Raw genomic sequence first — 15,532 nt, 5'->3', positions numbered from 1 at the left:
ATTACAGCCAAAACAACCCCTACTTCTTTTTCCAATTTTTGTAAAAAATTAATACATTCTTTTTCACTGAAGGTAGTACTAATAGTACCTGTCTATAAAATTTGAAGAAAATCAGTCACTGGAGTCCAGAGTTATCAGACCAAATATAGGCCATACATACGTATATATGCACAAACATCCATCTGACAAAAATAGATTTTTTGGAGTTCAGAGTATTGGAATAAAAAATCTTTTTCACAAGTACTTACAATTTGTTTAAATCTATTTTTTTTTTGTTAAAATAAAAAAATCTCCTTAAGATACAAAACTTAAAAAAGACCATTTCATTTTAAAAAAAAATCTCTTCTTGACTGATTGTTGTATTTTCCCGTTATTGCTACTGCTGCTTGGTATAGTAAGTAAAATATATTGTCATAGCTGGGAAAGTAAAAGTAAAAACTGAATTTTACTTTTCAAATTGTATTTTTTTAAATGTTGACTGCTGATTGATAATAGGAGAATGACGTACAAAATTTAAAAAAAATTGATTGTAAATTTTGAAATTTTTGTCATGTATTTTATTTTTGTGTAATTTATAAAATTGTATATTATAACTTATTTTTAACTGCAGTTACAATATGCGTTAATTAAATTCAGATAGTTACAAAGTAAAATATTCCATATGCACATTAGAGATCATCCTACATCTTATGTAATGCATGCAAGAACACCAGGTGTTAATAATTTACACTATGTGTGTACATAAACTAACAATACACTATTGCTATAACAATAAATGCAGTGTGTCTGTATTACAATTGAATTCAATAAAAAATAATAAAAAGAATAAATTTTAATTAAAATTGTAACTGAAATACTATATTATTAATTTTATAGTTATTCATTTGTTTTCGTATAAAGTGTTGTTAAAAATAAAGAACAAGGCTATATTGTTATGGTTGAATATCTGAAATTAACAAGCAGGACTGGTTACAATTTTTATTTTAATCATAAGTATGGAATTATATTTAAAGTGAGTAGTTAAAATAAACATTGTTTTTTTTTCAATGTTGGTTCAATAAATTTTTATTAGAATTCAATAGTCAATGACTTTACTTAATGGCCAAGCTATAAAAAATAATGTTTGAATTATTTTTGTGCCTGTGTTAAATGCCATAATTGTAACTGGGTTGTTGATGACCAGACATGAGATGTTAGTCACTTCGAAATGGTACAACTATTTTCTTTAATAACCAAACATTAAGTGTTAGGGTATCTGAAATCCAGGTAATGATCCACCTTGAAAGGAACAATTTCATTCTGTGGACAGGATGTATAGCAAATATTTAGCCAGTCCTGTGTATATTAACTATATAGGATTGGCTGAATAGTGAATGTTATTTATCTCTGAAAAAATTGCTTGTACCTCAGGTGCTTTGACTGTTTTCTATATATATATATATATATACGTTTAAAGCAATAAATTAAATGTACCCTTTTGTAATGAATATCTTATTACTCATATTGTCTCATAGAGAAGAAAAGTTATACATGCATAGTACATGCATAGTGTTTTGTTAAGGAATATAATATTGCTCTGTCCTACCAATTTAATATGCATTGTATATCTACTTAATTTGCCAGGGTTAGGTTATTTTGGTCTATACCCAAGTATAGGCTGTACAAAGTTGTGAAACAAAGGTATAAATACAAAAAAACTGGAAGGTCTTTATCAAAGTAGGTTAAGTTTTTGATGATTATAGGAAACATTTTAGCTTAAAATTGCAATTTTATATTTTATTGTTTCCTGTGATATTGATTATTATATAGAGTCTGGCTCATCAACTTATTTGTCTTTCTCTCCACTTGGGATCTGGCTAAGTCCATTATAGATCAGTTGGATGCTTCTACAGGTTAGGGATGAGTGAGGGTTTTCATTAATGAACACTGAGCCTTCTTGTCTAACTACTTATTATCTGGAGGTAAAGTAGCTTGTTCAAATATTTGAGCTTATTAATTCAGGCATTTGAGCTGACATATGTCAATGACTATCCTCAAACTGAATAAAAATATTCCAATCTTATAGGAATCTTGAAATGGACAGTATTCTTTGTTTGAAGGACCTTTGAAGCACCAATGAGTAGATTGTCTACCAAATTATAATAGGAAAAATAAATGAGAATATAAAGTTAAGTAGGAACGGTTTTGAGACTTCATCACTTTTCATATCTGATTTGTAGTGCTAGATGCTTATTAAATTCAGTTTGTTAGCTAAAGTATTATTATATATTCATAATAATTTAGCTGAAGTACAGTGTTTTTGTTCAAGAGGTTTCTTTTAGTTTGAATTTGTGTTTATAAACACTGACTTATTTTAAAATGACATTAATATCTTAATGACTTTTTTCATTTATTTTATGTACAATTTAATTTTTAATTAATTATATTCAACAATTAATTTTTTGTCTATTTAAAAGTAAAAGCAGAAGTTATTGCTGATATTAAAAAAATATAAAGCTGTTGTAGAAATTATTAAATGTCAACATTTCCATCACAATTTGTTCAGGATAATTACAGTTAATATAATTATTTATTTAAATCTTGTAGGAGGTTGATTAACAACATATTTCTGTTGCTTGTGAGGATTATACAGCAAATGCAGAATGTGGTTTTTTCAGTAAATCCAAATACATTCTGGGACTACATTAAGCAATTTAACCAATCTTCCAAACCAAGTCCTGATTTAAAGATTTGTTAGATAGTGTATTACAGAATAGACAAAAATTATTTGGTAAAGCTTTTCTTTGAGCAGATGAGTGATGGTTGATGCATTCGGTTGATTTTCATGTCTGTGTATGGGAATTGCAAGAGGATTTATATTAATAGTACCCTAAGTTTAGTCATGGTACCAGGTCTCATTAATTTTGTTGCTTCCATTACTACACACCATTACATTTTACTGTTTCCATTACTAGGATGAAATTAACAGTTTTTTAAACAATTTAAACCTAAGTTATCTGTAGGTCCAGATTTAATACCACACTGTGAAATTATACCCTATCCATATCTATTAGTTTATTCCCTTTTGTAATTTTCAGTAAATCTCTTCAATATTATCTACATCCAGAGGTTTGGAAAGTAATTGAGATAACTTCTGTCTTTAAAAGAAGTCGTGAGATATCAAATAATCGACCTGTTGCCATTTTATTTTGTAGAAAGTTTTTGGGACAATACTTTGCAGAGGGAAAGTCAAGTGTTATAAACTTTTGCCGTAACATGCCGTCAAGTTTGTTATACTGCCTTCTGCGCATGCTTGCTTAGAGTTAGTATGACTACAGTTAGATGTGCAAAATTTGATCCTAAGTGCATCATTTACCTTCCAGCCAATACATTGTAAAAATGTCTGCTAGCAGTGGCACCAAGGACAAACAATGAGCAGTGATCCGATTTCTCTGGTCAGTTGGTGTGAAAGGGGCTGAAATTAATCTTAGACATTTTTCACAATACGGGTACAATGCTTTATCAGTAAAAGTGTTTTTTTTAGTGAATTGAGAAATGGCTGGATGAGTGTGATGCACGAAGAGAGAGTAGGACACCTGTCAATCTCCACCATGGATGACAAGGTTTAGCAAGTTCGAGAAATGGTTCTGGTGAATAGTCAACTTGCCTAATAATGGCAGCTTAAATAATGTTTCTAGTCCATTTATATGTTTCATTTTATAATACTTATTTATATTAGGTGTTTCATGTTCTTTATTCTAGGCTGAATGAATGAGTGATAAAATTCCTTTCCCCTGATTCAGTTGGTAGACTTTTATAATGGTTTTATGCATAAATATCCTTATATGGATTTGCTTCAATAGGAACCAAATATTTTTTTAAACTACTCATGTTTGCTGATTTGTAGTGTTTTATAATAATTTAACTTTCAGTTCTATTGGATTTTCATATTTTATATTATTAAATGCTCACTTTTAAGTGCACAATGTGTATTATTTATTTACTATGCTATTATAATTATTTATAAAATGATTATATTTTATAATTTGTTATTCTTTGCAAGAGAAAGCATTTTAATGTTTATTTTATTTTATTTGTTCCATTTTGTTTTTAGTTGTTCTTTTTGTATTTCTTACGAAAATTGTTGTAAATAGATTTAAGTTTATTTTTTTGTTATTTGCATATTTTTTTTTTTCAAAATTTGGTTTTAATATTATCAAAGGTGTTTTTTACATTATTTTCTATTGATACTCCTGAATTTCTATTTTGGTGTTTTTTGTAATCCAAGATCCCCTCCTGTTGGTTTTTGATGGGAGGATCACTGTAAATCAAATAAATAATTAACAAGTTTTTGCTTTGTTTCAGGCTGCTAATAAAACTGTATCCAAAGATTGCGAAGACCTCAAGGTGAGTTAAAAGAAATACCTATTATTATTGTTTTTATTGATAAAATAGTAAAACTTTTCTTCAAGCAGGATGTTTCTTAATTTAGGGTGTTCAGTGTGTTAACATAATATGTTATTAGTATATTTATATATCAGTGTTGTAGTCAGAAAAATATACATATTCTTAATTTTTAAAATTGGATTTAAATTGTTTACCTCATTTCATTACCTATGGCTGAACGAAAACATTTAACTTTTAAGTCCTTCTGCATGTGGTCTTAAATTGTTGATTGCAAAATGCCTAACTCTGCAGAACGTTTTCGCATTGATTTCATTGGTGATTGTTGAATCAGCAGTGCCTCCACAACAGCACATGTCTCAGCTTGAGTGCTTGGCCTCCCACTGTGTGGTGCATCAAGAACACTTCCTCTTATAAAAGCCTTGTTCTCCCGTGTCAATAACATTTGCTGTGATGATGATGATGATGATGATGATGATTTCCCAAAATGCACAAGAAGTCACTTATAATGTTCTCCAATGTTTTACCAGACGTTTATGGACTCACACACAAGCTAACAAACACTCTTTGCACTTGTATTCCCCATTATTCCACACTTGACTATGACTAAGGTCATCCCACCATGAATGAACACACTGGACAATCCCCGTCAAGATTTATCCATCGTACCTATTCCAGCAGCAGTGAGCATTACCAATGGTGAGAATTGGCAGGAGTAGAGCCTGATTAAGCTGGATTTATTACAGTGAAAGGGTGTTCCCAACCACCTCATTTATATAAAATTTTTCTGTGTTTAAATATTTTATTTAAAATAACTATAACTGTACATAATTAAAACAAATGTGATTTCTGTTCATCTTGTAAACAACTTTATTTTATTTTGTTTGTGTGAAAAAGTTGTGATTGTTTATATGGTTTCAGATATTTTCCCTATTATAATTCTTTTTCAGTTCACTATTTTCATTAAATATGTAATATAGCATAAAAAGTAATAAAACTGTTACTACCATATTTGATTTTAAATTGTCACTGCCAATATATACAAAAAAATCTTGCTTAGTAAGGTAAATTATAGTAGTGAAAAGTTCTTCAGAATATCTGATTATATTATTTCAATATTAGCAAATTTTATTTATTGTATGATTACAAAACATCAGCTTCTTGAGTATTTTATTATTTTATTTCTGATTTTTGCATACGTTACCATATTGTATTTGTACATTGTTTCTTGACTATGTCTCATTTATACAAGTTGCTGTATTAGCTATTTTTTCTTCAAAAATAGCTAATATTATTTTTGTTGATTTATGTATTTCAAATCTATTTTTGATCACAATTGAACTTTACTGCAGAAAATATTACATTTTCGTGAAGTTTGTATCTGCATTCATATTTACGTATATAAATATGAGGTGCAGAAGGACAGAAGTGCTCAGAAATAAAGGTTGGTGAGGGAGACAGAAGTGTCTGGAGTGGGGTTTTAAAAAGAGTTTATTGACTAAGTTAAAGAGTTTATTTTAAAATTTCTCATTTGACTGTAGAATTGATGGAAAGTGTTGGCAAAAAGCTAAAAATGTGTGAACTTAGAGAGCAGTAATTTTTTAAAGGTATATATTTTGATTGTGTAAATAATTTATAAATTGAATTATTAAATAAATTTTTATTAAAAATGTTGGAAAAAGTATTTCTCTGACAGTAATAGATATTTCATTTTAATGGTTAATGTTTTAAATTGGCCACATTATGTTTCTCATCAGTCTAAAATAACCGCATTGACCAAATTTTATGCTAGTTTACTGTATTTATGTATAGTATTTATTTTCAGTAGTTTATATGCTGTATTTATAAGTAAACTGTTGAATTGGGATTCACTATTTAAGTACCTAAATATTGTCATACTTTTCATTACTATTAAATGATTTTATTGAAGAAACGTGTAGTAATTTTAGATTTTGTTCCTTGTTATTTGTTTATCAATTTTATTTGTTTATCGGTTAGTTCTTACAGATTATTGTGTGGCATAAATTACTTAATATGAAAATTTTACTTTATTTTTTAAGATTTATTTTAAATATAATAAATAATATTAAATATTATTTTCAGATAATGTATTATTGTATTGGCCCCTTTGTTTCATTTGAGGCAAATATAATAGTAAGTGATATAGATTGCAATGATCATCAATACCAGCAGCATGGATGTAGTGAAACGCAATGTTCTTTTAATTTTGGTGATTTATGGAAATCTGTTTTATAATTTGGGTTTCTGCTGTTGGCATTTTATCATTATCTCATTCCCTTTAGTTGCTAGGTATTTTCTGAAATGTTTGAGGTGTTTCAGGACCATAAGATTATAAGGCTAAAGTTTACCATTATTTCTGAGCACCCTTCTATCCTTACCCATCCATCTCTATTTTAACCTTTTCTTATTCCTTTCAGTTTCTAGAAATTCTCTGAAATGTTTTCAGGTGTTGGAGAACCATAAGGTTATAAAGCTACAGTTGTTTCTGAGAACCTTTGTAATGTTTTACAAAGTTTAATGATAGACATCATTATTTTTTTAATTCAGACTATCATCTAGCTGGACAGTTTCACCTTACAAATGAACATATTGTACATCCTAAGGCAGCTGTTTTTAGGACTAAGTTAATAGCTTTGTGTTTGGTTTTGCTTGTATAGATTCATTAAAGTATTCTTATACTTGGGCTGTGGAAGTTAATCAAAACATTGGTCTTGTTGGGATTCTCTTATTGCTTGATGGATTTTATGGATAGATTACTGATGTGAGAACTGGAAAAAACCTGTAATGTTGTTAGGTTACTTTAGTCTGATTTAAAATTAATTAAAATTAAAATTATTTTTGTAATATTCATTGGTTAGTACCTAGGTAATAGTTCTTAATTTTATTGCATTATTTTATATGCTTGCTAAAATTACCCAGCTGTTAAAATAAGTTTCAGTGAAATTAAACCATTGGTTTTTTATAATATGATAATATTATCTAATTAACAATTATCTATTTGTTATTTAAATTGTTGCTATTACATTGCAATAAGGATGGTAATCTCAATGCTAATAATTTTCAATTGATTAAAAATGCAGTATATTTAATTTCTCTCTCACATGAACCCATAAATTTTTAAGGGGGGAAGGTTTTACATGTTGCCACCCATTTTTGAACCCTTATCTTTGAATATCATTCTAATCTCTAAAATGATGTTATATTTCATGATTTATACTTTCATTTTCAGTTTCAGTTTAATAACATTAATTTGTTTCAAACTCAAAGAAAAATAGTAAAGAAAATTGATTATTTATAAATTGGAATATCCTATTTCTAAAATAATCCCTATTTTTTATTCAAAAATGATCGTCAATTTTAATCCTTCAGTTTTTGGAACTTTGTGATAAAAAGTAGAGTAATTTTTTTAATTTACGTTTTAAATCGGCCGTTCTTGTTTTTTTTCTTGTATAATTACTAGATATATCATAGGTCACTAAATAAAATAAAAGGAGAATACTGAATGTAAATATATATTTAAAAAAAATTTCTTTTAATGTGGAAACAAATATTAAAAATGGTAACAAATTTCCTAACAGTTCAACATAAAATAAAAAATTTACCATTATCTGGTATATATATTTTTTTCTGGACAATACTGAGTATTGTTACAGATAAACAGAACTAAGCTACTATTCTAATATTACACACAAATTAGAAAAGAAAAGAAATCATGTTCTACTGAAGAAAATAAAATATGGCCTTTTTTATTGCTTGTGTGTGCATGCGTGTGTGATAGATGAGTAATGAATTTTGTAGTTACGGCTGACTGGGATTCAAACCCAGAACCTTCTGGATGAAAGTCAAACACAACCACTCTGCCATGTAGTGTTGTAATAATTACACGTATGTAAACAATAAGAATTGACTTCATATTTAGATTTTATTCTTTTATGCCTGTAAAACAATAATAAGCTTAGAAAAATATTGAACCGGTACCTTTTATTTGACATATTTTAGATAGTTTTCTTAGGACAGTTCCATTTTTTGTGAAAAAAAAATTAAAGAAAAAAGTTAATTGCTCTATCCTTTTTTGGAATCTACATTTTAATTGCTCACATTAGTATAAGTTGAGGTACCTTGGTTATGAGAAGCATAAAATAATGGGCATTGTGCTATGTTGATATATTTTGAATTACAATTTTAGTATATTAGAAAGTGGTATTTTCTTCTTTTTCTTTTAATTATGTTGTTGTCTCATGGATTAATTTCATTTTTATTGTTACTCATATTTAGTATATGGATTGTGTTTTAAGTTTCCAAAGATAGGACCAAGTTTCAAATTTTGTACTAATCAAACTGTTGCTCTGAAGAAATTACAATTCACTGATATTTTTACTTTATCGCCTACTGCTATAACAGAGCTATAGCTACAGAAAGTCAAAGAATGGTAATCGGTCCAATTTGGGCATATGCGGTTTTCACTGTATCTTTACATTTTGACAACTAAGGAACCCAAAAACCCCAAAAATTGGATGAAAATTTTCTGGATGTTTGTATGTATATATGTTCAGTGTTGCCCTCTAAATCACTTTATATCTCCTGAACTGCTGAACCGATTTTGATAAAACTTTTGTCAGATTACTTCTTTGTATGGGGCATTGATGCCATTAAACGTTCAACTTAAAGGGGGTGAGGCTGTAGAGCAAGGTTACCTTCAGTATCTTGAGAATTTGCCTAATTAAGGTCTTGCATTTCTTAGGCACATTTGTTAACTATTAAAAAATAATATTTGTAAAAAAAAGTAAAATCACACCACCCCAAAAAATGCTTTAAATAAACTAGTGGCTAAATGGGTATATTGTGTCAATAGTACCTCCTTTCACCATAAGGAGTGTTAATGTACAGCTGCTGTAGTTGTCTGCTTTGTTGTGACATCACAGTTGAAAGGTAGAATTAAATAAATGAATAATATTTAAAGTGTAAAGGAAGTATTTAAAATAGTTGCTAGTAGTGCCATATGTGCGTGAATGAAATATTGGTCCAAAGATTTACTTTTAAAAGCTCCTAGGGTTGAATCCCTCAGCTTTTTATTTAAAACCTCTGTAAATTCTATATGTTCCATCAATTAGTGTTAGTTTATACTTAATAAAAGGTTGGAATATTTAATTCCAAACACACAGCATATACACAAATAAGTAGTTCTTATGATTGTTTATAGCTGGGTATAATTTCCTTGTTATTAGCACATTTGTAGTTAATTTCTGGTCTCTTTGTTTTTGTTATCTGTATTTTTTATTTTGTTTAAGTAGTGTTTAAAAATACCTTTTTTCTCAGTTGCGTGATAGATTTGCATGTTGGTAAATTCTACGGTTCATATTAATTTTTAGTGTGGAGTGTTTTCATTTTGTTTCTATAAACTGTATTGGGGTAACCTACTCATTCTAGTATTAAAAAAAAATTGTCTGGTTATTTATGTTAATGTAATAAAATCTGGATTACCAATAATTATAGAACTGAAACATACTGTACATCTCCAAAAATTATATATGTCTACAGCCTCAGGTTTTCCTGAACAAATGGAAATTGGCACAAACTGCTCCTTTTGATAAAAATGGTGATATGAGTTCTGTTAAAAATTAACATAGTTCAAATATACTGTCAAGAGGAAAGGTGGTTGATCATATCACTTTTGCAAAAATGTTTGAAACATTTATTTTAAATAAACTCTTCCCTCTCTTGAAAAATTCATATTTCAATTTTCTGAACATGGTGTTATTCCTAGATTGTCTGTTAATTGTAATTTAATTAATTTTTTCTACTAATTTGGATAAGGGCATACTAAACAGTAAACAACACAGTTTATAGTTTGGTGTTAATGTAAGCTTTACTGTACTTTTGTATATTTACGCTGTTGTTTATTTTTTATACTTTAATTATTGTTTTGTAAATTCTACGAGACATTAAAAAGACCCTATTGCTCTTATCTTGATTAAAATTTATTTGCCTCTCTTTTTTTGCTGTAATCATTGCTTATTTCAGCTTCATAATTGCATATTTTTTGTCTACCTAAATATGCAATTAAATTTTATAATTTTATTCAAAGGTAACCTGTCAGATTAAATCAGCATATAATGTTTTGGCAATAACAAAATTAAAAGTATGTCGTAGAATGTTAATATAATTTTTAAATAACTGCATTCATGTAGTTTCAAGAGATTAATTTTTTAAGTGTTTCTTTGCTTCATTAGTGTAATTTTTATATCTGCCATCATTTTTATAAGGTCTTTATTTTTAAAAACATTTTTTATTTTTACAGTTTTGGTTAAGTTAGCTTATCTTTACTGCAGTTACCATTATTTAATTATCCATAGATATTGTTTTCTGTTAATTGTTATCTACTTCTGTTTCTTGTAATCTTGTCCTTCACCATTGTTATTATCATGATGTGATTATTTATTATTTATTTATAATTCTGTTTCTAAAAAATATAACAAAACATTCAAAATATATTTATCAAACAACAATATTCAAAATTTACATAAAAACCTGAAAAATAAATCAGTATATAAATTTTTCTCCCATAGTGAACTTTTCCCAGCTTTATTATCACTATTTTTCTAGCCATTTTTTTCAATTCTGATTTAAATTTACTGGATAGAAGCAAATCTTTTTTAATTCTTTTGGAAGTCTATGGAAATTAACAGCTACATAGGATGACAAAAATTTCCAGATGAAGATTATTTATCTGTGCCATCATTTTATTTTTATTTTTTGCATTGTGGTGATGTTTACATTTACCAATCTGACATTTCATACATTACTTCCTTATGTTCATGGAACCATAGTCAAGTTGTTATTTCAAATAATAAGGTTTCTACAATAATTACATTTGTAATATTTAAATAATTACAGGTTTTATATTTTTACTGTACGTAAATTATTTTCATTAAACCTTTTTTTTAATAACTATTTTAAGGCAGTTGAAATACTGCATTTATCCTTTCTTTCTTACTTCCTACAAAAGTAAGCTGTAAGTAACCGGGGAGTAAATAAATGCATAAATCCTCAGAGCCACCTCTTTGTTTCCAAGTCTAGAAATAGTCTTAATTTAAATATATCTGAATCTGTTTTAGATGTAAGATGTATGTTTTCTTCTTCTACATCAAATTTCTGTCAAACAAACATGCTCAAAGCTTTATAAAATTGCCTGAATTACTACTATCATGTATAAAAATTATAGTATCTTATGCAGCAGTATCCCTCTTGCTTAATTTGAGGTGGATGAAATTAGTTAACCTCTTATTCATTTTTTGTTATTTTTTATTAAAATACTACACAGCGGAATTCAAATATGTATTTATATCAGTTTTTAATTTGTCCATAGCATTACTGTATTTTCTATAGCATCAAAAAACCAGAACACCTCACAAGAACTTTTCCTCTATTTCATTAATACGAGGTGTGGCTATTAAATAACGAGACTAATGCTGCTACAGAAGAACTGCACATGCACCAAATTCGTATGACCGATAGCTGTGTAGCATGAAGCCTTTTCTTTTGATTGTTGCTACTCCAGTTTCTGCAGACCTATTAGTTTGGCTGTGGTCTTCGTTTGGATAACATCTGTTTTTTTGTTTTGCCGAAAAAATTATAAGTGTTTTATTAGAGCAAAGAATTGTGAAATTTCATATGAAACCATATGAAACATGAAATTTCATATGAAATCGCTACTGAAACTTATCTTTTATTAAAAAAAGTATATGATAATGATTGTTTATCACATGCATGGGTTTTTAAGTGGTGTAAGCATTTCCATGTTAGCTGAGAAGACGTTGAAGATGAAGTTCGCCCTTCCATGTCAAAAACAGATAAAAATATTGAAAAAATTGGTAATCTGATCTGGTCTGACTCTCGATTAACTATTCTTGTCTTTATTCAACGTCCTTGCTCAACTCCATGAAATAATAAGAAAAAAATGACTCGAATTGTGGAAGAACAAGTCATGGGTTTTTCATCAGAGCAACGCACTGGCTCATTTTGCATTATCTGTCAAGATGTTTCTAGCCAAGTATAACATCCCAATGTTTGACCATCTGCCTTATTCGCTTTATGTGGCACCATGTGACTTGTATCTTTTCCCCTAGATCAAATCTGCATTAAAAGGAACAAGATTTCAGACTGTTGAAGCTGTGAAAGAAAAAGCGGCACGCGTCATGAAAAAGCTCAGAGAAGAAGACTCTCAGCACTGTTTCAAACAATGGAAGATTTGCATGGAGCTTTGTATGGATAAAGGAGGGATGTAGAAGGGGATAATAACGAAATATATATAAATTTAAAATAAATATTTTACAGCATTAGTCTCGTTATTTAATAGCCACGCCTTGTGTACAAACACAGAGGGAAGCCAAAAATTGTATGAGTTACTCTCATCCTCTGCCCAGATTACAATTGTCTTTGAAGGAAAAAAAATAAATTCATCTTTCTATGTATAATTCTGTACCAACTTGAAAGTGGATCAGAGTTATAAAAGAAAAGAGGGGTTTTGCAATATTATATATGAATGTATATAAAATATACATGCACATGTATATGTATTTTATATACATGTATATAAAAATACCTTGATACAGAAATGATACAGATATCTGGATCTCTGGATAAATGAAGTTGGGTTTTACTGTAGTAAACTTACTACGGCTTAAAAACAAAAATAATGTAGTATTCTCTAATTCTTCAGTTTTTTTTTTTGTTACTGTTGGTTTTGATAAATTGTAAATTATATTTAATAATTTTGAATTTAATTTTATTTTTTTATTATATTTAATAATTTTGATCGTTCTGAAACAAGTTTGTGCAGGGTTTGGCAGGGTTGTTATAATGTACTTGTTAGAATTTGTATAAGTTCTTCTAACTTCTTGAGGGAAAAATTGTTGTTTGATTCTGAATAAATTAAAAGTTTATAAAAATAATTCATATAAGCATGTGAGTGGTAGGTTGGGGGTGTTTCTACATTTTTTAATGTGAAGTTATTTTTCAGCATTAAATTTTTTTAAAAATGTTAAAAATTGTGTATTTATTTTTTATACTGAACTGTTTTCCATAAAACTGAATAATTTAGGAACAACTTAACATTCAACTGGATGTTATAAAATTAATTAAACAGTATTTAAAGCTTAGCTGATGAATGAATAATAAGTTTGACCGATTAATGATTTTATTTTGTTTACTTTTAATAATTAAAAAAAATAAATAAATTGAATATTTATTTATTATCATCTTTTTGTGTTTGTATTTGTATTATTATAAATTTAACAGTAGAAAATATAGTTTTAATAAGTGATGTAAAAGCTTTGTCTGTATAAATAATAAACCTCTATTTTATGAGAAGACTATAAAAAAAAGGAATATGCATCCGTGAAGTAAAGCTGTACTCAGCTTTGTTTGTTTAGGTCTATCTTGGAATTACTTTCCCTAAAAGATGGTAACAGGGATACTGGTTGAATGGGAGGGGATAAGAAAGAGAGGAGGAAGGCAATGAGGCTAATGGACAGATCTGGCGATGGATCACTCGGCAGTGAAATTCGATATAGCCACTACTGCTGCATGGCCCATATTGCTGATGAACACATCCACTTACATAGACCAATATTGACACGGCCATAACCAAACAAGATTGGTTGTGGCTTGGCTACCCCCTCCCACTATTTCCTCCCACTCATCACCTATGCTTTACGTAGGAAATTCTCTTTTACCCATCACATAAACCTATTTTCTTCCTGTCATTTTCCCTCCCCCCTCACCTCAAAACATAAGTTGCTTCTACTCTTATTACTTGCACATTGCATTTTATATTGTTTGTCTTTTAAGTTTTTTATTGGTTATATGTTAATGAATTTATGAAAAAAATATGAGTGGACAGTTTATATCTTTCTCTCCAATATTAATGATTACAATAATATTAAAGTAACTAGCTGTTATTTATATATTACTTGCTGTATAACCTGTATGTGATTATATTTTATTGAATTTTCTTAGAAATCTCTTTCAAAATAATTACTTATATTTTTGAAAATACTAATTTTTTTCTGTTGGCTGCAGTTTTATATCATTTTGTCAGAAACATGATTACACCTTAATTATTGCTAGAAAAATGTGTTGTAAATTTTATTTAAATCTACCTTTAATTCTTTAGGTATAGTGGATTTAAATTTGGATATGTGAATTTGGTGACTGGATTCAATTTTTTAATAATTCATTAGCTGCTAAAAAAAATATTATCTAAAAACAATTGCACATCTGTACTGTAATTTAAAATTTATACCCTTTGATTATTATTTTTTTAATTTTCTTCAAATAAGGCTGATGCAATTATAGTTGTATTGAGTTTGGGTTGTGTTATTATGGTATTGAATTGTATAGATTAATTTTACATAATAATTGTTTCTTGCTATGGTGTTATATTGTTCAAATTAAATTATTTTTTTTGTCCATGATTTTCAGTGTGCTTATTTTTAAATTGATTCTTTCAGTAACCTGAATTTAATTATTTCAGAAAAAGTTAAAAGAAGTTACCAGTGATCGAGACTTGTTACATGAGAGGTTGACAAGATTAGAAGAGCAAGTTAAAACTGTAATGGTTCATAATAGGTTGGTTAACTGATTTGCTTTATATGAATGATTTTTTAATTTAAAAAAAAAAATTGTTTTAGTTCTTTTGAGGTTTTATCCATCCTTCAAATTTTATATAAAACCAGTTTTACATATTTTGTTGTATAGTATATTATATATAAATATTAAAAATGTGTGTAAAATACTTAAAAATAATTTAAATGTAATTCAATGTTATTTAGGAAGTATTCATGTATGAACTTGAATGAAATGGTCTTAATCATCATCTTGTATTTTAGTTAGTATTAATACCATTTAGATAAAATCTAATTGTTTTCTTGCATTCAGAATTATTAGTGATTTATTAGGATATTTTAAAAATAAATTGTACTTTTTTTAATTGAGACTGGTTTTTATGAATTCTTCAAATTAAAACTGTTTTGTCGTAAGAGTAAATATTTGAGATGTGCCCTACGTAGTTGTGATTATTATTGATAAAAATACCATGTGCTTCTAAAAATTAGATTTTTTAAATATG

At 28.1% G+C, this 15,532-nt stretch overlaps 1 protein-coding gene across 4 annotated transcripts in view; it reads left to right on the top strand.

Moving 5' to 3' along the window:
• LOC142325131 (uncharacterized) overlaps positions 1-15,532 on the top strand; it is a 73,957-nt gene that overhangs the window by 20,197 nt on the left and 38,228 nt on the right. For all 4 annotated transcript variants that reach the window (XM_075366497.1, XM_075366495.1, XM_075366499.1 and 1 more), the window contains exons 4-5: positions 4,345-4,386; positions 14,939-15,033. In XM_075366497.1, the coding sequence (XP_075222612.1) occupies positions 4,345-4,386; positions 14,939-15,033 (137 nt within the window). The remainder of the gene's footprint in view (positions 1-4,344; positions 4,387-14,938; positions 15,034-15,532) is intronic.

Source organism: Lycorma delicatula, chromosome 5 (genome assembly GCF_047948215.1).
Source record: "Lycorma delicatula isolate Av1 chromosome 5, ASM4794821v1, whole genome shotgun sequence".
NCBI lineage: Eukaryota > Metazoa > Arthropoda > Insecta > Hemiptera > Fulgoridae > Lycorma > Lycorma delicatula.
The sequence above is the reverse complement of the archived record's forward strand: the minus strand, read 5'-3'. Positions and strand labels throughout refer to the sequence as shown.